General features: G+C 51.6%; 2 protein-coding genes across 3 annotated transcripts; one reads left to right on the top strand and one right to left on the bottom strand.

Moving 5' to 3' along the window:
- Positions 59–5,521, top strand: LOC102183216 (calcium-binding protein 4). Its single transcript, XM_018043593.1, has 6 exons — positions 59–1,602; positions 1,986–2,016; positions 2,105–2,248; positions 3,614–3,723; positions 4,044–4,191; positions 4,303–5,521. The coding sequence occupies exons 1-6, from the start codon at positions 1,225–1,227 to the stop codon at positions 4,329–4,331; spliced, it is 840 nt and encodes a 279-aa protein (XP_017899082.1). The 5' UTR covers positions 59–1,224; the 3' UTR covers positions 4,332–5,521.
- TMEM134 (transmembrane protein 134) lies at positions 10,321–15,321 on the bottom strand. 2 transcript variants are annotated; one of them, XM_018043517.1, is made up of 7 exons: positions 15,069–15,321; positions 14,087–14,151; positions 13,566–13,655; positions 13,331–13,407; positions 11,103–11,147; positions 10,843–10,896; positions 10,321–10,725 (listed from the first exon to the last, which is right to left on the bottom strand). In XM_018043517.1, the coding sequence occupies exons 1-7, from the start codon at positions 15,240–15,242 to the stop codon at positions 10,643–10,645; spliced, it is 588 nt and encodes a 195-aa protein (XP_017899006.1). In that variant the 5' UTR covers positions 15,243–15,321; the 3' UTR covers positions 10,321–10,642. The 2 variants fall into 2 exon arrangements, with proteins under 2 accessions (XP_017899006.1, XP_017899007.1); XM_018043518.1 differs by lacking the exon at positions 14,087–14,151 and having other exon boundaries at positions 15,069–15,318.

Raw genomic sequence — 21,267 nt, forward strand, 5'->3', positions numbered from 1 at the left:
GGGGGGGCTCCCTTGCCCCCTGGGGTTACTCATTAGAAAAGAGGGTAAGGGGCTCAGCGGCGCGATGAGGATGAGGGTGGCTGAGTCCCAAGAAGCCTGCTGCCCTCACCCTACCTCCTTAGTTGGGGGAGGCAGGCTCCCTCTGAGGCAGAAAAACCAGATGTCCCGGAAAGCCTGCATCCTGCCTGTGGCTTATAGCTCAAGCCATTTGACCTTTAGCCTGTGGTCTCCCCACCCCCAGGGCCCTTACTCAGGCAGACCCCACTCTGCAAGCTCCAGTCCTTACTGAATCAGAGCCCAGGGCACCCCCTGAGGCTCCAACTGGCAAGGCCTGGCTTACCTGTGAGATGCAGGCCACTGGCTGGAAGGAGCAGAGGTGTCTGCCTGCCCAGAGGTCCAGTCGTCCACACAGCCCCACGCTGGGGCCTGCTGCATGGTGCCCGGCGGCACTAAGGCTGCTGGCATGAAACCCAAGCTGAGAGGACATCAATCTTTCATGGGGCTGCTCTCTGGGGAAACCCTAACCCCAGCCCAGTGGGGCCAAGTGACCAGCCAGGGCCCCCTATCCTTGACAGGGCCAGATGGTCGAAAGCCCTCGGCCTGGGCCCCTCCAGCTCTGAGCAGGCTCTGGGTCCCCCAGGGTGCGCCTCCTCTGATGTCACCCCTGTGACCCTCAATCACCCGTGATGCCAAGCCCCTATGATCTGGCCTCCCTTCCTTTCACACACCCCTGCTCCGGTGGGGATGTTGCCCTCTCTCCCACCTCCCACTTTTGTACACACTCTTCCTCCTGCCTGAGATGCTTCCCCATGTCCTGCGGTAGCTGAGTCCTGCTCATGTCAGAAAACTGGGCTCTCTGACGCTTCAGCATTACTGCTCCCATTTTATAGATGAGGCAGCTGAGACTTAGAGAGGTGAGTCTGCTGGGTCTCCCAGCTCGTGAGTGGCAGAGCTGGAGTCTGAGGCTCACTGCGGCCACTCTGTCCTGGCACCCGTGTTGCTGAGGATGTTTCCCTTGACTGATCGGCTCTGCCTATCTGGACACCCGCAGGCAGAGGGCGGGATTAGGGCCTGGGCTGCCTGACTCACTTACCCTAATCCCCCTCAGGGCCCGATCCCTGGTCATCAGCCCTCGGGGTGGCAGAGTATAAGCAGCTTTATGGGTCCTGAGAAGCAGGGGTGCTCCCTGGTGCCGCTTCTCTGAGTCCTGTCACCCTCCTCCACATGGCCGAAGAGCAGGGGAGGGGGCGCCATGGCCCAGACCTGGCCCCCGGACCACAGAAGCCCCCCGTGGGGGTCCTGGCTTCCAGTAGCGGTGCTGAGGGGCCCCCCTTGACGAGGAAGAGAAGCAGCAAGAAGGAGAAGGGGCTCCGAGGGTCCCGGAAGGGCCTCAGCAGCTCTGGGGAGCAGACCCCCATGCAGGGCCCTGAGGCCCTGGGGAGCAGCAAGAACCCCTCCAGGACCAGAGAAGGGCAGGAGGGGCCCGTCCCCTCGGCCCCTGGGCCGGCCCCTCGTCGCCAGTCCCACCGGCACCGTCCTGGCCCCCAGCACGATGCTGCTCAGAAGACATACGGGCCCCTGCTCAACCGCATCTTCGGGAAGGTCAGGTGGGCCCGGGCCAGGGTTGGGGGGCCTGGGGGTGGGGTTGGGACTCATGGGCTCAGGTTCAGCCCACCCTTCCCCTGATACTCAGGCCTCCTCCAGTTTCTGCTCCAGACTCAAGAGCTGGACTGTGGGGGCAGGGTTTCTGCAGTTGGGGGGCAGCCTGGGCAATGGGTGGAGCTAGACCACTAACCCAGGGGTCTGTGGCAGCTCAGGGCCCCCAGGAGCAGGAAGGGGGTCAACTCTTCTCCTGGGACTTCAGCTGCTTTCTCCTGCCCTTGTGGGACGGGCCCTGCCCAGGCCACCGTGGCCTGGGGCTGGAGGAGGAAGGCTGGCCAGAGCCCCGACTGGCCCCGGGGACATGCTGGTCTATGCCCCTGCAGGACCGAGAGTTGGGCCCCGAGGAGCTGGATGGTGAGTGGCCCCCGCTGGGAGCGGCGGGTGGGAAATGTCCCAGAGCCTGGCTGGCTGGCTGCCTGAGCCTGACCTCCCTCCCCTGCAGAGCTTCAGGCCGCCTTCGAGGAGTTTGACACGGACCACGACGGTTATATCGGCTACCGGAGCCTGGGCGAGTGCATGCGGACGCTGGGCTATATGCCCACTGAGATGGAGCTCATCGAGGTCTCCCAGCACGTCAAGATGCGGAGTCAGTGCTTGACCCCGTCTCCCCGGGTGGGGCGGGGCTGGTGGGCGGAGCCACCTGGCTTTGCCGCCAGGGTCCTTTTCCAGCCTTAAGGTTCCCAGAACGGAAGGGTGTTGCGCCGTGGCTCTGGCAATCAGACAGGGGTAATGGTGGAGTGAGGGGGGTCGGGTGGCAGTTTCCAGGACAGTTTGATGACACTGGCCCCAGGACACGGAGGGTAGGGGGACTAGGAAGGCACCGGGTGATCCACAAGAGACCCACGGGACTCAGGTTGGGGACCTCCATCTCTGACTGAGATAAAACCGTCTGTGCTGGTACCAGCCACCTGGGCTGTCTCTGCCTCTCTTTGATCATCCTGAAAAGTCTCTTAAGGTTTGTTGGTGAGGCCAAGCGGGACAGAGCCTGGCCACTCTTTGCGATTAAATGTCTGACAGGCAGCCCTTGTGTATCAGTTCAGTTCAGTTGCTCAGTCGTGTCCGACTCTTTGCGACCCCATGAACTGCAGCACGCCAGGCTTCCTTGTCCATCATCAACTCCTGGAGCTTATTCAAACTCATGTCCATCACGTCAGTGATGCCATCCAACCATCTCATCCTCTGTTGTCCCCTTCTCCCGCCTTTAATCTTTCCCAGCATCAGGGTCTTTTCCAATGAGTTAGCTCTTTGCATCAGGTGGCCAAAGTATTGGAGCTTCAGCTTCAGCATCAGTCCTTCCAACGAATATTCAGGACTGATTTCCGGACTGGTTGGATCTCCTTGCAGTCCAAAGGACTCTCACGAGTCTTCTCCAACACCGCAGCTGATTTATCAAATATCAGGTTCCTTTCTTCCCAGGACACCAGCAAATTTTTTTCCCTTACAGTTCCCAAAATGGGATGTGATTTACAATTGATGTGAATATTTAGTGTCATGCCTCTTTCTTTCTCCTGAAGCTATTCATGGACCATTGGTGCTTTTTATAATTGATGGCCTTTTAGAATCCAGGGACTACCGGTGTATGCTTCTAAGGTGTTTTTACTGCTACCTGTGGGGTTCCGGCACTTTACAGTCATGAACTCCAACCGCAATAGCACCCTATCCTCCAATGGGGAGGCAGGTCCAGTGAGTCATCCGTGGTCACAGCATTAGGGGGAGAGCCAGGCTTTGAACCCGGAGCTGTCTGGTTCCCCAGCCTGGTCTCAGTCCCCCACATCTGGTGCTTCACTGACAGACCTTGAGCATCTTGCCCCCAGCAGAGCCTCGGGCTGCAGCCTCCTACCCCTGGGGACATGGAAGCTGGTATCCTTCCTGGACACGGAGCGGGTGAGGGGCTGGGGTCCCTCCTTGGGCCCCAGTCCTCACCACTGTGACCCTCTGCCTGGGTCTGCAGTGGGTGGCCGTGTGGACTTTGAGGAATTCGTGGAGATGATGGGCCCGAAGCTGAGGGAGGAGACGGCGCACATGCTGGGGCTGCGGGAGCTGCGAATTGCCTTCCGAGAGGTGTGGGGCCCCCCGGGGGGCCGGTGGGTGGGTGGATGCCAGGTGGCATCCTTCCTGGCCTCAGGGGAGATTGGGAGCCTCAGCCTCTGGAGGCCCCGAGCCCTGCAGCTGGTGGGACTAGGACTGGGAACGGGATCGGAGAGGGTTTAAATCACTCCCGGCTGAGGGGTAACCTAGGAGGACTTTCCCGGGGGCAGGGGGTTCACGGCCTCAGTCTGGGAGGAGGAGGAGGGTTTGGATGGAGGAAGTGGGGGTGTCCAGGCAAGGTGGCAGCGGGCACAGGAAGAGGGTAGGAGGGCTGAGTCCTGCCGGAATTGCAGTTTGACAGGGACAGGGATGGGCGGATCACGGTGGCAGAGCTGCGGGAGGCAGCACCGGCTCTCCTGGGGGAGCCACTGGTGGGTCCTGAGTTGGACGAGATGCTCCAAGAAGTGGATCTCAATGGGGACGGCACCGTGGACTTTGACGGTGAGCCTCCTCCCAGACCAAGCCCGATCCTTCTGGCTCCCAGGCTGAGCCCAGTGCCTCCTGGGATCGCTGACCTGGACCGGCTCAAACCCCGCCCCTTCTCTCTTGCAGAGTTCGTGATGATGCTGTCCCGCCACTAAGGCGCCTCTGGCCCCAGACACACCAGCAAGGTTCATGATGCACGTCCTCCCTGGGAGGCCCCAGGATGAAAGAGACCGAGCAGCCCCTGGGCTTCTGCTCTGATAACCTCTGGCTGGAGAGCTGGCTTGTGATGTCACCTGCCCACCCTCATCCTGGCCTCCCTTCCACCGGAGTGGCCTGGAGGAAACCTGCCCTCAACTGCCTGTCATTCCCTAGTGTGACAAGGTTTGACTCTCTCCAGCCCCTTGGGAGGTAGGGAGCTCCCTGCCATCAGCAGCATTCAGAGATGGGGCAGTGAAGTGGGTGGTTCTGGTAAAATGGGGAACTGAGAAAGGTGGCTGGGCTCCTCTCACTCCTTATACGTGGGAAAAAAAATTTTTAAGCTGAACTTGAAAGACAGGGATGATCCCAGGTACCAGAGACAAAGAGAAAATCCAAAGCTGAGTGACGGGAGGAATCAGAGGCTGTGGGGGCTTCAGGTGTTCGGGAGTCTGGGCTCAGACACCCAAGAGGGACCTGTAAGAGGCTGGGGAGCAGGACATGACCTCCGTACATTCCAGGGTCTCAACAGGCTACCCTGTTCTTGAAAAGGGGGCCAAAATATACTGCTACCCACAAGCCTGAGAAAGTGACAAGATGCAGATGTTCAACCTTGAGTGGAAAAAGTTACCCCAGTGAACCTGAACCTGAAACTCAGGTCTGCATGTCAAACAGGAGTGTGGTCTATCTCTGTGGTGTGAAAAGCAGAAGAAATAGGAAAAACAAAAAAACTGCTGAGAAAGACACTCTTTCAACCCAGGGCACGTAGCCTTTAAAAAAAAACCCAAACACCCCTATCACGTCTGAAGATGAACTCATGACAAAGGATGACAAATCACAAAAGGAAACAAGTCACCATGAGGGAGACGCAGCAGATGCAGGAAACAGGAGAGTCAGTGCTCCAAAGTGGAGATTTAAAACACTCGGAAAGAGAGCACGAAGTGAACGCAAAAGCAAACAAAACTGGGGCAAAATCAACAAGAGAGACCCTCATCCGTAACAGCATGGTATGAAAACTGAATAGAAAGATTAAAACAAAAATAACCCAATAAAATGGCTAAAAATAGAGGATATGGCCATTGGAATGAAAAAAAAATCAAGGGCTAAATCAAACAGATTGGACACAACTTAAGAAAAGATTAATGAACTGGAAGCTATATCTGAGAAATCTGCCATAGGTAGCATTGAGGGATGAATGACAGAAAATATTAAAGAGCAGTTAAAAGTTAGGTGAAAGAGTAGAGTGAAAAAGCTGGCTTAAAACTCAACATTCAGAAAACAAAGATCGTGGCATCCAGTCCCATCATTTCATGGCAAATAGATGGGGCAAAAATGGAAACAGTGGCAGATTTTATTTTCTTGGGCTCCAAAATCACTGTGGATGGTGACTGCAGTCATGAAATTAAAAGACGCTTGCTCCTTGGAAGAAAAGCTATGACAAACCCAGACATTGTATTAAAAAGCAGAGACATCACTTTGCCGACAAAAGTCTATGGTCAAAGCTATGGTCTTTCCAGTCGTCATGTACGAATGTGAGAGCTGGACCATAAAGAAGACTGAGCACCGAAGAATTGATGCTTTTGAACTGTGGGGCTGGAGAAGACTCTTGAGAGTCCCTTGGACAGCAAGGAGATCCAACCAGTCCATCCTAAAGGAAATCAACCTTGAATATTCACTGGAAGGACTGATGCTGAAGCTGAAGCTCCGATACTTTGGCCACCTGATGTGAAGAGTTGGCTCACTGGAAAAGACCCTGATGCTGGGAAAAATTGAGGGCAAGAGGAAAAGGGGGTAACAGAAGATGAGATGTTTGGATGGTGTCGCTGACTCAGTGGACATGAGTTTGAGCAGACCCCAGGAGACAGTGAAGGACAGGGAAGCCTGGGGTGGAGGACAGGAAGTGCAGTCCATGGGGTTGCAAAGAGTCAGACACGGCTTGGCTACCGAACAACCACCACCACAGTCATTAGGAGTCCCAGAAGAAGAAAATGTAGAAAATGGGCATGAGGCAATATTCAAAGAGATGATGGTTAAAAATTTTCCGTAAAGACTTCCACAAAGACAAGGGCCCAGGCTGAAGGAGCACATTGGAGCTGGAGAAGGATAAATAAAAATAAATGTATATCTAGATGCATCCCAGTGAAACTGCAGAATACAAAAGGAAAATCTTGTAAACAACTCGAGAGAGAAGTCAGATTACTTACCAAGGATTAGCAACCAGACTCTCCAAAGACCTTTTTTTCATTGACAACAGTAGATGCAAGAGGAAAATGGAATAAATTGTTCAGTGTGCAGAAGAAAAAGAAGTGCCTGCTGAGAAGCCTACACTTAGCTCATCTTATTCAAGAGTGAAGATGAACTATAAACTTTTTTCAACAACACAAGGCAGAAAGGGTTTCTCACCCACAAACTCTTGTTGAAGGGATGGCTTCAGTAAGAAGAAAATTCAAGGCAGAGTATGTACTAAATAATAGTCAGGAAAGAAACCAGTAAACGTACTGGTAGCTCTAAAGAAACATTAACTATATAAAAAAATAATTTGGGGGATTTTAAAACAAGGAGGGACTAAAAATTAGACAAAAATAAAATGGAAGATAGGAAAGAATATTTTAGATATGCTGAAACCTTTTTCTTGTTTTTCCTAGAGTAGAAAGATTCACTGAGATTTTGTTAATGATGTAAGGGTAACGACCAATATAACAGAAATAGAGGTAGAATGTTCCATTCTCAACAGTTTAATCAATAGAGGAGGAAAACGGAGAAAGTGAAGAATTCTTGACTAAGCTAGTAGAAGTCTGGGAAAGAGGAAGAAAAGCAAAGAAAAATCTACAGAAAACATTAAAACAGAAGGTAGAAATAATTCTTTAAAAAATTACAATAAGTAAAAGCAAGTTAAGTTTTTTTGGTTTAAAGTTGGAGTTTCAGTCCCAGAAGAAAACATCAGTATTAGACTAGGGTCCTTGTCAGCGATGGAGACCCCAAATAGCAATACCTTATAGCAACCCACTCCAGTATTCTTGCCTGAAAAATCCCATGGATGGAGAAGCCTGGTAGGCTATAGTCCATGGGGTCGCAAAGAGTCGGACACGACTGAGCGAGTTCACTTCACTTCAAACTGGATGGACATTTATCTCCCTCACAGGAAGAGTCTTAGTTGAAATCCAGCTGTATGGTCTTCAGGCACTTAGGCTTCTTCTGCTGGCTGCTCTGCCATTCTGAGGGTGTAGCCACATTTGTTGGTTTCCCCACGGGACAGAATGGGAGGAGAAACAAAGAAGAAAGGGAGCAATCAACCTGAACCACTTATATCCCCAGGGCTCTGCATCTGGGACAGCTGGTTGCAAAGGATGCTGGGAAATGCAGTCTTTATTTTGGGGGACCTTGTGCCCAGCTAGAAACCAAAGGTTCTTCTACTACAAGGGCAGAGAGCAGATCCCAAAAGGCAGATACCCAGGCTCTTCCCCACAGCTGAGTGCACATATAAGAGACACATTCAAAGCGTAATGCCAACTGAAAGGCTGAAACTGACAGCTTGGAAAAAAAGATTGACTAGTGTTCTTGCCTGGAGAATCCCAGGGACGGAGGAGCCTGGTGGGCTGCTGTCTATGGGGTCACACAGAGTCGGACACGACTGAAGTGACTTAGCAGCAGCAGCGGCAGGAGAGAATTAACCAAAAGAAAGCTAGTGTGACTACAAAGTGGACTATGGGGGGAAAAAGTGTCAGGGGTAAATGGAGTTACAATTCACTAAGGAAATCTAATGTTCTTAAGCTGCGTGCAACTATTAATGCACTTTCCAACTAAAAAGAAATCATATTTAGAGTTTGGAGATTCATTATTTCCTGAGGATGCTGTTGCTGTCAGTCCAACTTGGATTACATAAACTAACTAGCAAAGATCAAGCGCATTGGTCACATTAAAACTTTAAACCTTGCGATTCGGTGTTCTGTCGACACGTTCATATGAACCAAGGGTTGGCATCCTTTTTCCGTGAAGGGCCAGATAGTCGAGTTTAGGCTTTGCGGACCATGTGATTTCTGTTGCTCTTTATAGTAGTTTGTATGGCTGAGCAGCCAAAGTCAATATACAAGTGTGGCTGTGTAGGGAATTTGACAAATAATAATTAATTGAATGCAACTTACTGACACCAAAATTTGAATTTCATAAACTCCTTTGTGTCACAAAAGTTTATTATCCTTTGGCTTCTTTCCCAGCCATTACAAAAATGTGAAAACCATTCTTCATTGGGGGCTATATCAGGCATGTGAGGTATAGCTTGCAGATCCCTGAAATAGTCTTTTCTTTAAAAAATTATTTTTGGCTGTGCCAGCACGGTGGCTCTTTCTTACACGGCATGGCCTTCTGTCTAGTTGTGGCGCACCAGCGTAGTTGCCCCGCAGCATGTGGGATCTTAGTTCCCTGATCAAATCCGCATCCCCTGCACTAGAAGGTGCGTTCTTAACCAGTGGACCACCAGAGAAATCTCTGAGGTAGTCTTATGGAGAATCACTTCTGGTTAGAGAAAAACTTCGAACAGAATCACTTAAGACTGTGAAGTGACAAAAAATTATGGGCATGGCAACAACTCTATGTTAATTGCTAATTTGCCCACTTTCAATGAATGGTTTTTAGAACTTTTCTTTTTTTTCCATGTTTGTTCTGATTGTATCTATTGAAATGTAATTTTCTGATTAGTCTGCTAATACAAACTGTGGGCTTTTATCTTACTAAAGCATTGGTCCACAATACATTAGAAATGAAAACTGGTCCTTTTCCTCCAGCTAACTTGAGAAGCACTTATTTAGGAGTTCCTGCATCTAACTTGTGCCCCTTAAAGTGCCTTGATTGGTGGCTGAGAGTGGGAAGTCTGGGTTGGCCAGATCAGGTGTGAGAGCAGGGGCCTTGGTGTCCATTCAACAAAATCACAGAAATCTACAGGTACTGTCCTGGCTGCTGCAGACACAGTAGAGGCCACGTCAGACCAAATACCATCTTATGGCACTCATGTTTTACTGGGGGTGGAAGACTGTGAACACATAATACGAACAGGGTCTACTCGGCCCACACTCATTCGGCCAGTTGATTAGCTGGGGACCATACCGGCTTGCTGACACCCCTCCCGCTCAAGTCACAGAAGCCCTGGGTTATGTTCCTAACTCTGCCCTTGGCTGACCCAGTCTCCCTGGGCCTCGGTTTTCTTGGAGGATGACCAGAAATAACCTGTGTTAAGTGCTTAGCACACAACCTGGTGCCTTCTAAGAGTCTGATAAATGGCAGCTATTATGAGCTCAGATTCCAGGGTGCTCAGATTGTTTCCTGGTTATTGAGATCTGGAGATGCTTGGTCCTTCCAGAATTCTGCCATGGTCTGTTTCCAATGTTCTATAATTCTAAGAGTCTTTGATCATTGGGGCTTTCTGTCATACGGGCCCTGCTTCCTATGTCCTTTGCCCCTGCTTTTCCCAACCCCTGGGCCTGGGAAGTAGGGCAGTGGGTGGAGGAGTCTGGGCGGCTCCTCCTGGTGGCCCACATTAGGAGCTGGCCGTGGCAGCCCAGGGCCCCAGAGCCAGGCTGGAACCAGGATACCAGCCTCCAGGCCCCAGGCCTGCGTCACCAGATTGCCCCTAGCCAGGGCCGGGGGGAGGGGGTGGGGGGGATGAGGAAGGCACCAGTGCTTCCCCTCTGAGTGGAGACCCAGCAGGACCAGCTCAGCTAAGGGCGGGGAGAGCCTTCACCAGGCTTGTGGGGCAGAAGAGCTCAGGCCCAGCTTTGATGCTAACGAGCTGTGTGACCTTGGACAAGTCTCAGAGCGTCAGAGCTGTGTGTGTACCATAGGGAGGAACAGGCCCAGAGCCCTTCAAGCCCATGGTCCGTCCTTCTCTTGGCCTTTCTGGGAGGAGGCTGTAGCCAGCCCGGTGGGCCGGTGGCAAGCAAAAGGCCAACTGTGGGCTGAAATTAAGCACCGCTTTTATTAGCACAAAATATCACCAACCCAGCAACCCCAGGGCCCGAGAATAAGTTAAGGCACAGAGAGGGAAGGGGCGACTTTCCCAGGCTCAGGTAGTGGCCCGAGACCCACATGCCCCAAACTTCCTGAGCAAACTCCCGAGAGGACTAGGGGGCTTGAGGGTCCCGGCGGGGCTTTTCCCTCGAGATGAGGGAACCGAAGCCGGGCGCAGACCCCGGGAGTGCCCCTCTAGGGATGCAAGGAGGCCGCACACACTGGGGCCTCTCGGCGCTGACGCTGGATCCCGCCGTCTACCGCCGGTTGCTCACTTCTCGAAGTAGGGCAGGTAGAAGAACTGGAAGCCCCGGTGACCCTTGACGGCGCAGTAGATGAAGATCACGTGGTAGACTGCAGGGCGGGGCCTGTCAGTGGCGGGCCCCGCCCACTGCCCGGCCCGTCCACAGCCTGCCCAGGGCCCCGCCCCGCCCCGCCCATATCCCGCCCTTGCCCACCGCCCACTCGCACCTCCTGGGACCAGCAACAGGAAGCCTGGCACGAAGAAGATGGCGCTGGAGACACCTGCGGGAGGGGAGGAGGGGTCGGGTCTGGGCAGGGAGGCTCCCGGGCTGGCTCAGTACTTGGGCAAGTCTCCCTCTCCAAGGTCACAGGGGCCGTTTCCTGCCGGGAGGGTGCTGACCGCTGGAGGAAGTGGAAGGGCTTGCCAAGGACCCCTGGGCACAAGAGGGGAGTGAGCGCTGCCTGCGGGGGTCGGAGGGGCCGCTCACCTGGCGAGGGGGCCACCTCCAGTCCCACGCCGGTCAGGATCAGCACTGCACACAAATGGAGGCGCGAGGGTGTGGGCAGGCGCCACAGGAGGCAGAAGCTGGTGGCAGGGTGGGGACCTCCACCCGCAATCTCCCACAAGGCTTAGGTCTGAGGAATGGTGTCCCCCACCTAAGCTGAAGGCCCCCTGGGTAGAGAACCTCCAGGGGAAGCTCACCAAGCTGTTTTCAGGGCAGGACACCTGGCAGGCCCTGGGAAATGTCCGTGAAAGGACATTTTTGTCTGCTCCTTGGTGTGGCTCCTTTAGTCAGTCAGCAAACACTTACGGAATTTAACTGCTGAGTGCCTGATGCTGGGAATCCCACCGGGAATGGGAGATGAGGTCTCTGCCTCCAGGCCCTTCCAGAGTGGAGCAACCAACAAGAACCTCCAAGCTACAACCCCTGTGATCAGGCAGCTCAGGAGCCTGGGGAATCAGAGAGGGCTCCTTGGAGGCAGTGGCATCTAAGCTGAGCAGGGGTAGCAGTAGCAGTCACCATTTAGTCATCTTTTACCTGGTGCTACCAGGCACTGGGCCAAGGGTGTTACATGCAGTGCCTTATTTAATTGTCACCTTGACTGAATGAGATAGGTATTATCGTCCCCATTGCGAAGAAGAGGAAACTGAGGCACAGAGTTTGGGGGGGCAGAGGAACTTGTCCCTGGCTGTATTGGGAAGGTGGAGGTAATCTGACTTCAGAGGCTTTGTTCTGGGCATCCCACACGCAGAAAGGGAGAGCAATGTTCCAGATGAGGGAACAGCCTGGCAAAGGCCCAGAGTCTGGAGGAACTTTCTAGGAACTTCCAGCTTTTGGGGAGACTGGAGAGGCAGGGTCCAGGTTTCAGGAGTTTGGCAGGGCCTGTAGGCCCTGGAGAGGGATGTGGACTTTGGTTAATGACAGTGGGCACTGGGGAAGCTGAGATCACGGCTGGATCAATTTTTCAGATGCTGAGAGAGTCCGGGGTCCCCAGTTATAGGATGGGATAGGCACGGAGGTGGGGAGCTGGGCTCTGCATCCCTGAAAATGGGGGGGGGGGTACAGCAGAGGCTTGAAGGACCACCATGGACTGCTGTGTGGTTTGTGTCCTGCACAGAACACCTCAAAAAGGATGAGATGCGGCTGAAACTCACTCTCAGTGTCCTGGCTCATGGCTGTGGGCTCTGCCCACTCAGAAGAGGCATCTTTTTCTAATTCCTCTTTCTAATTTATGGGTTCTGGCAGCCCACAGGCCTGGCAATGTCACTGATGTGGGTTTAAATCCCAGCTCATCTACCTCCCAGCTGTGACCTTTCACCTGTGTCCTTATTTCTGAACTGGGATAGTAATAATGTTTGCCCTGTTGGGTGATGAGGATAAAATGAGGTAAGGCAGGTAGCCAGTGTGACTTGCAAGTGTTGGGAAGGTGGCAGCTCCCTCCCCTGCACACTCACCCAGAGCTGAAACAAGGATGCTGCCCAGCTTTCCTGCTAGGGTGCTCTGACCTTCCTGGAGGACGGAGAGCGGCTGCCACAGTCGGGCCCACGTTATGGGCTCCTCTTGATCCCAACCATAGATTCTTTCACGGGGACCCTGATTGCTCAGCCCCACAGAATGAGGAGAAAAGGAGTCAAAACATCTGGCTCTGGTTTCTCCCTGCTCTGGGCCTCAGTTTCCCCATCTGAGTAATGGGTGCAGGGGAGAGGTCCTTGTCAGCTCTCAGACTCCAGAGGAAGGGAACTGACAGGTACCCTGTGGATCGGGCTGGCAGGGTAGTCCGCAGTCCTGGCCACTGGGCCAGGCGTATCCTTGCTCACCTGCCCCTACATTTAGGTTCTGAGTCGTGGCCCTACCTCTCACTTGCTGTGTGACCTCGGTAAGGAAGCCTGCCCTGCACCTGGTTCAAAGTAGACACAGAATAAATAGTAGCTGTTACTTTCTCTTCCCTAATGGATTAAACAGACTGAAAAAAAAAAAAAAAGGAAAAGTTTGGAGCATGGAACCAGGTTCCATTTTCAACTATGTGTGATTTCTTGGCTGTGTGACCAGGAGGCTGCACCTGCCCCTCCCAAGGCCTCAGCTTCCTCATCTGTAAAATGGGGGTGGGGTCATGCCAGCCAGCTGCCTCCTCAGGGTGCTGGGTGGTTCACGAGGGGTGCAGAACCTGAGCAAAAGGAGGGTGGAGCCCTGAAGGGGGTAGGCAGGGCACTCACCCAGCCCCAGCAGGAGAAGCAGGAAGGAGGCCAGCACTACCCGGTGGTTCTTCTGGATCAAAGGGTGCTGAGTCCAGCTGGATGGCAGCAGAGCAAGAAGAGTGTGGACATGGTGACAGGAGGCCCACCTCCTCCGGTGGGCACCCTCCCCCGCCCAGAGGACCGCGGGGGAGTAGCTGGGGCTGCCTGTGTGGGGGCAGGGGCCACTGGTGGTGGGATCAGGGCAGAGTCTCACCTGCAGCATGCATTGTAGGAGCGCTGAGTGCTGCTGCTGATGCTGCTAAAGGACCACTGGGAGCTGCGGATGGATGTTCGGCCAGAATCCCTACAGGACGAGTGGGCCCAGTGAGGGGACAGGGGAGGTGAGGAAAGGGACCCTTTGGGACAGGAATCATGATGACGTTGTGGGGGATAGTGTGGAGACTAGGGCCGGGTGTTCCTCCAGGAGAAGGGACACTGAGAGAGCACCAGGGTGAAGAGGAATTCAAGGGCTGGGGGTTTCTGCAGGACAAGTCACCTGTGAGAAGACAGGGGCAGCCCAGGCCGGGGGTTTCTGCAGGATAAAGAGCCTGGTGAGGTGGGCGGGCAAGGTTGGCACTAGGGTAGGGTGCAGGACAGGGACCCCACGCAGGGGTCTCTTTAGGACAGGACATGAGAGAGCTGAGCGAGGTGAGGTGCACGACTGAGCAGGGCCTGGGGACGGGAGCCAGAAGCATGGGGCTAGGAGTATGGGGTGGGTCCCCACCTGGCCCTGACCTGGTGCTGACTCCCCCATCTGGCTCCGGAGAGGCCTGGGCTCCATCCTCATCGTTCTCCAGATTCTATTCCAGAACACAGGGCTCAGAGGGGTTACTGGGCTCAGGCCCTTCCTCACTCCCCTCTGGTGGAGAGGAAGAAAGGGAGCCCACACAGCTGTTTGCCTGGCTGCTTGACAGCTGCTCCCTCCGCCCTCCCCGCCGAACGGGTTTGGTGATTCACAGAAACTGAAACCCAGGTAGGAGTATGTGCTGGGGGCTTTGGCAGGAGGAGCCAGCAGGGGCCAGGAGATCTCCCAAGCTTTGGGGGTCAGGGTGGAGGTGTCAGGATGGTATTTCGGGGGCCCAGTATGGAGGCCCTGGATTTGGGAGGCCAGGGAAGGGCAGGCCAATCCTTTCTAGGTTTGGGGAACAGGAATCTTGTTCAGGTTCCCAAGACAAGGAGTCTAGAGATGGTGGAGGTCCTCTGGAAAAAGGGGGATTTCCAGTTTAGTGGGAGCCATGGCACAGGCAAGGACTCACTCATCGTGTGAGTCAGGGCCTTCAGCTCTGGAGGAAAGGATGGGGTGGGGACTTCCAGAACAGAACAGGGGGTGCTGGTTCCCGTTGGATTATCTGGCCTGGGGCTCTCGGGGCTGCTTCTGAGTACGGACAAAGTTTGGTTCAAGTACAGAAGAGTTCCCCATCCCTATGGGGTAAGGAGAGGGAGGGTCAGTAGCCAGGATGAATGGGGACTCAAGGTTGGGGTCTCCAGCTGGGGTGGGGCGAGCTCCTAGGTGTGAGCTCTCCAATAGTGGCTGGGGGCTGAAATCAGAGCGGAGAGGGTCTGGGCAGGAATTTGGACCAGCGGCCACCTCCCGGGGGCGGTCTCCCGCTCTGGCCGAGGCCTCTAGGCAGATTCTCGAGTTGGGGTTCTCCGGGGTCCGGCCTGGGGTCCGCCCAGACTCAGGCGAGGGCTGGGTGAGGTGGGCCGGGCGATTCACCTGGTAGCGCAGCCGGGACTGCTTGTCCTCGTCGGCCACCTCGAACCGGGCCCGGCGCTCGAAGTGCAGCGGCCCGAAGCGGGCGACCCCGCTGGGCTCGAGCCCAGGGCCCGCGTCCTCCAGGGACAGCTCGAAGGCATCATCGATGCTGAACTGGGGCCGGGAGGCACTCATGGCCCCGGCCCGCTCAGGCGCGCCGCGCGGTCGCCTTCTGCGCCCGCAGGCCACGCCCCCGCGCGCAGGCCCCGCCCCCGTGCCGTCGTCTAGGTTGCTCGACGGTCCGGGGCCCTGGCCGAGGCCCCGCCCTCACATCACGGCCCCGCCCCCGTCCGCCTTCAGCAGGCCAGAGCTGCCGAGCGCCGAGCAGACCGATGGACTGGGCCCTCGTCCGGAACGAGCTGGGCTCGCCGCGCCGCCTAGCGGCCGCCCCAGACACCACTCTCGGAAGCAATCCCTGGGTGTATACAAGGGTCTTTGGAGGGGCTGCCACGCGCCAGCCTTCCAGGCCTGAGATAGAGCCATCTGCATTCCAGCCCTCTCCTTGAGTGCCGAGGAGGCTCCTGAGGACTGTTTTCCCACCCTTACTCACCACGGTCCTGCTCGGGAGAGGGATTGTCACCACCGTGCGGTTCAGTTCAGTCCAGTCGCTCAGTCGTGTCCGACTCTGTGATCGCATAGACTGCCGCACGCCAGGCCTCCCTGTCCATCACCAACTCCCGGATCTTACTAAAACTCATGTCCATCGTGTCGCTGATGCCATCCAACCATTTCATCCTCTGTCGTCCCCTTCTCCTCCTGCCGTCAATCTCTCCCAGCATCAGGGTCTTTTCAAATGAATCAGTTCTTCGCATCAGGTGGCCAAAGGATTGGAGTTTCAACTTCAGCATCAGTCCTTCCAATGAATATTCAGGGCTGATTTCCTTTAGGATGGACTGGTTGGACCTCCTTGCAGTCCAAGGGACTCTCTCAAGAGTCTTCTCCAGCACCACAGTTCAAAAGCATCAATTCTTCAGCACTCAGCTTGCTTTATAGTCCAACTCTCACATCCATACATGACTACAGGAAAAACCATAGCTTTGACTAGATGGAGTTTTGTCGGCAAAATAATGTCTCTGCTTTTTAATATGCTGTCTAGGTGCCGATGTGGGAAAACAGAGCTTATGTGGCTTGCACTGGCTTCCACGCAGCAGGCAAAGTGGTCTTTTAAAACATATCTGGTCCTTTTCTGTGTTAGTCTTCAATAAAACTTTTTTGTTTTTTAAATATGCTGTCAAGTCACTCCTCTGCATAAAACCATCCCTTGGTTTTCCACTGTGATTAGAATAATACCTGAACTCTTGACTAAAGCCCACACAGAGCTCTGAACGGTTGCTGCCTATCTCTCCCAATCTCATCAAGTCCCCCTCTGCCCCTCTTTCACCTCATTCAGCCACACAGGCCAAGCTCCTTCCACCTCAGGGCCTTTGCACATACTTTTTTCTATGCCAGGAAAGCACTTAACCTTGCTCTTTCACCGGGGTGGGGGTGGGGGGATTTTTTTCATCATGTGTGTCTCTGCTCTAATGTCGCTTCTCAGAGAAGCCGTGGCCAACTATGCAATCTAAAGCCAGTTTCATATCACACAGCATTTACCTGAAATTATGTTGTTTTACACTGTCTTATTCAACACTGTGTCCACTGTGCCCAGAACAGTGTTTGGCACTGAACAGATCCTCAATAAATATTTGTAGACAACATGAACGAGAGCTTCACCCCCAGTTCCCACATGCTTGCGAGTAGTAGGAGTGGGACTCGAATGCAGGCTAGGGGGGCTCATGCTCCTCCATCCACCCACCCTCGTTCATCCTGTGACTCCGCGTACAGAGCTGAGTCAATCCTGCACGGTTTGTGACACACCATCACTATGAACAAGGCCCATCTTGCGTTACGAAGTATTGAACTCGTCTTGAGTTATTTTCCTTCCTTCGCTCCTGTTTTTCCTCCTGCCTTCCGTGGGACCCCCACATCAGCGTGCTCAGTCCGCTGCTTTGAATCCTGCCTGGGCCTCTGCTCTACGTGGCGTTGGCTCGTACGCGGGTGTGTTTGCAATTTACATAGTATTGTGTATAATACTCATTCTGTTGTTTACGTTTTTATACTCAGCACTAACGTTTTCCACCTTCCACCTTTTTGCTTCTACTAACTGCATTCAGCATACCGTGTTGAGCATCCAGCACTTTTATTATCTACCACAGCCTTCAATGGTATACGCGTAGCTTGGCCTCAGTGCCCCCATCACATAAGTCGCTGTTGGGAACATCTTCACAATGTCCCCTTACGAAGAGTGGAAAAACCCCTCTTGAAATAGAACTCCCACTCCATAGGGTACATGTGCCACTGACTTCACAAAGTATCACGGATGGGCTCTTGAGCAGCTGTGCAAATTTGTGCTCTCACCATACAGGTTCCAGTTTTCTCTAGGCCCTCAGTATTCCAACTTTGTAATGGCCGATTAAGCTAGATTTTATGAGGGAGCTGCACCCAGAGGCACGTGGGATCTTTGTACCCTGACCAGGCCCCCTGCAATGGAAGCATGGATTCTTAACCACTGGGCCACTAGGAAAGTCCCATGGCTGATGAATCTAAAGTTGGGTTTCTTTTTCATCTGGTGTCTCTGACAACAGGAGAATTGAACAGCTCTTCAGGCACATGTCAGTTCATGGTGGTTCCTCTTCTGCGAATTGTCTGTCCCTACCCTTCATCCATTTTTTCCTGTTGTGTTTCAAGCCTTTTTCCTGCTGCGTTGCAGGTCTGTACATATCTAATTATTAATTCCTTGCTGGGTTTTGTTGCATATATCTCTTTCCTGTTTGTCTTTGTCTCCTTACTTTGTCTAAGTTGCCCTTAAAGAACCATCCTCATTTTTGTATAGTCAAATCCATCAGGTTTGTCGCACTGGAATTCCAGCCTTCTCTGCGCTAGCTCTGGGATCTCGGAGGGTCAGGACTAGGTGGAGGGGAGTGAGGCACTCATCTTGGGTGATACCAAAAAACTCAGTAAGCAAGATCAACAATATTTTAATACATTATTTTTAAATATTTGTTTGTTCAACTGTGTCATGTCTCAGTTGTGCGTACAGGGTCTTCACTGTGGGATGTGGAATCTTTTCACTGTATGTGGGCTCCAGATATCCAGGGCCAAATAGTTGTGAAGCTTGGGTTTAACTGCACGTAGGACCTTAGCTCCCTGACCAGGGATCAAACCTGTCCCCTGCATTGCAAGGCAGATTCTTCACCACTGGACCATGAGGGAAGTCCTTAATGCATTATTTTTTTAAAAAATAAAATTGGAGGTAAAAATATCAAAATTTTTGAACAATGAACAAAATATCAAAATTTTGAATAAAAATGGGATTAGATCTTACATGACCCACTGTACCCTGGTCATGACCTTGCTTTGGGCAAGTTACATGACCTCTCTGTGCCTCAGTTTCCTTCTTTGTCAGATGGGGCTAATAACAGTGTGTTTCCTTCTCAGGACATTAATTTAAGATTAAATTAGTACACAACCAGCAGCATAACACAGTGTCTGGCACGTGTCAATACTTGATCAGTGTTAAGGATTAAAGTAATTCATGAGATCCTTAACCCTATAGTTTCTACCTTTGCATGGGGTAGAACAAGAAGACATTCAGATTTATTTCAGTGTAGAGTGAGTTTGTTTCCTCAGCACTATCTACCGAAACCATCAGTTCTTTCTCCTTCTGAAAGGTGCCATTTTTATCAGACATCAAGTATGTTGTTGCTAACATATATATTTATTTTAAGGTCTGATTTTGGTTCCTTTGGTTTGCTTGACTAATTCTCAGCCAGTACCATGTGATTTTTATTACTATGGTTTGCCCTGCGGTTTAATATGGCAGGGAAAGTCCCCTGCTTTGGTCAGCTTTTTCAAATTTGATCTAGCTTTTCACAAACTTTTATTTTTCTACAAAAGTAATACAAAAATCTTCTATAAATATCCTCCAAATTATCACTGGGATTTCACTTAATTTTTAGATTAATTTCAGAAGAAATTACAGCTTTAAATGTTAAACTGTTCTAGTCATTAACAAGGTATGCCATTTCAGTTATTTGTATTTTCTTTTATGCTCTTAAAATTATTTTTCTCCAAAAAGCTCTGGGCTGTGTTATTTCCTAAATGCTTTCTGATTTGTATTGCTGTTTATTTTCTACTACATTTTTGGGTGGGTTATTGATAATCCCAAAGAAAGGCAATGCCAAAGAATGCTCAAACTACCGCACAATTGCACTCATCTCACTAGTTGCTAGTAAAGTAATGCTCAAAATTCTCCAAGCTAGGCTTCAGCAGTATGTGAACCGTGAACTTCCAGATGTTCAAGCTGGATTTAGAAAAGGCAGAGGAACCAGAGATCAAATTGCCAACATCCGCTGGATCATGGAAAAAGCAAGAGAGTTCCAGAAAAACATCTATTTCTGCTTTATTGACTATGCCAAAGCCTTTGACTGTGTGGATCACAATAAACTGTGGAAAATTCTGAGAGAGATGGGAATACCAGACCACCTGACCTGCCTCTTGAGAAACCTATATGCAGGTCAGGAAGCAACAGTTAGAACTGGACATGGAACAACAGACTGGTTCCAAATAGGAAAAGGAGTACGTCAAGGCTGTATATTGTCACCCTGCTCAGTTAACTTATATGCAGAGTACATCACGAGAAACGCTGGACTGGAAGAAACACAAGCTGGAATCAAGACTGCCGGGAGAAATACCAATAACCTCAGATATGCAGATGACACCACCCTTATGGCAGAAAGTGAAGAGGAACTAAAAAGCCTCCTGATGAAAGTGAAAATGGAGAGTGAAAAAGTTGGCTTAAAGCTCAACATTCAGAAAACTAAGATCATGGCATCTGGTTGCGTCACTTCAGGGGAAATAGAAGGGGAAACAGTGGAAACAGTGTCAGACTTTATTTTTTGGGCTCCAAAATCACTGCAGATGGTGACTGCAGCCATGAAATTAAAAGACGCTTACTCCTTGGAAGGAAAGTTATGACCAACCTAGATAGCATATTCAAAAGCAGAGATATTACTTTGCCAACAAAGGTCCGACTAGTCAAGGCTATGGTTTTTCCAGTAGTCATGTATGGATGTGAGAGTTGGGCTGTGAAGAAAGCCGAGCGCCAAAGAACTGATGCTTTTGAACTGTGGTGTTGAAGAAGACTCTTGAGAATCCCTTGGACTGCAAGGAGGTCCAACCAGTCCATCCTAAAGGAGATCAGTCCTGAGTGTTCATTGGAAGGACTGATGCTGAAGCTGAAACTCCAATACTTTGGCCACCTCATGCGAAGAGTTGACTCATTGGAAAAGACTCTGATGCTGGGAGGGATTGGGGGCAGGAGGAGAAGGGGATGACAGAGGATGAGATGGCTGGATGGCATCACCGACTCGATGGATATGAGTTTGAGTGAACTCCGGGAGTTGGTGATGGATAGGGAGGCCTGGTGTGCTGTGATTCATGGGGTCGCAAAGAGTTGGACACGACTGAGTGACTGAACTGAACTGATTGATAATGTTAAGAGCGGTATTAATTTTGTAACATTGCTGACTCTAATTTATTAAAATTATCTGTAGATTCTGTTGGATATTCTATGTAGATATAATCACTCATTTCTTTTTCTTGGTTTATTGCTTTGGCCAGGACTTCCAATACTTTGCTAAACAACATCATTGATAGGGAGCATTCCTTACTTTGTTCCTGATCTTGAAGGGAATGTGAGTATTTATCCATCATATTAATTGCTTATGGCTTGTGTCATTCTGATAAAGTTTCTCTTTTCCCCTATGAGTTTTTATCATAGTCATCAAAGCAAATTTAATCAAATACTTTTTCTGCATATTTTGAAATAATTATATGAGTTTTCTCCTTTAGTTCACTGATCTGGTGAATTATAATAATGGATTTTTTTTTTTTTTTTTTTGGCTAAAGGACGTGGCATGTGGGATCTTAGTTCCCTAACCAGGGAGGAACTGAGCCTCCTGCACTAGAAGTGTGGCTTTAACCAGTGGACCACCAGGGAAGTTCAGTGATGGATGTTTCTAATGTTAAACCATTCATACATTCTTGGAATAAGCCCTACTTGATCTTTTTTTTTTTTTTTCTGTTTTTAAAAAGTTATTTATTTGGCTGTGTGGGATCT

The sequence above is a fragment of the Capra hircus genome, chromosome 29 (assembly GCF_001704415.2).
Source record: "Capra hircus breed San Clemente chromosome 29, ASM170441v1, whole genome shotgun sequence".
In the NCBI taxonomy this organism is placed as follows: Eukaryota; Metazoa; Chordata; class Mammalia; order Artiodactyla; family Bovidae; genus Capra; species Capra hircus.

Bases quoted from the DNA above. Each gene is read 5' to 3' on its own strand.
- TMEM134 (XM_018043517.1), bottom strand. From the start codon at position 15,242: ATGAGTGCCTCCCGGCCCCAGTTCAGCATCGATGATGCCTTCGAGCTG. The intron at 14,152-15,068 runs GTGAATCGCCCG...GTTCTGGAATAG, and splicing joins AGTCCCGGCTGCGCTACCAG to AATCTGGAGAACGATGAGGA. The intron at 10,897-11,102 runs GTGAGCGGCCCC...CCCCTCCCGCAG, and splicing joins GGAGGTGGCCCCCTCGCCAG to GTGTCTCCAGCGCCATCTTC.
- LOC102183216 (XM_018043593.1), top strand. From the start codon at position 1,225: ATGGCCGAAGAGCAGGGGAGGGGGCGCCATGGCCCAGACCTGGCCCCC. The intron at 1,603-1,985 runs GTCAGGTGGGCC...ATGCCCCTGCAG, and splicing joins TCAACCGCATCTTCGGGAAG to GACCGAGAGTTGGGCCCCGA. The intron at 2,017-2,104 runs GTGAGTGGCCCC...CCTCCCCTGCAG, and splicing joins GGGCCCCGAGGAGCTGGATG to AGCTTCAGGCCGCCTTCGAG.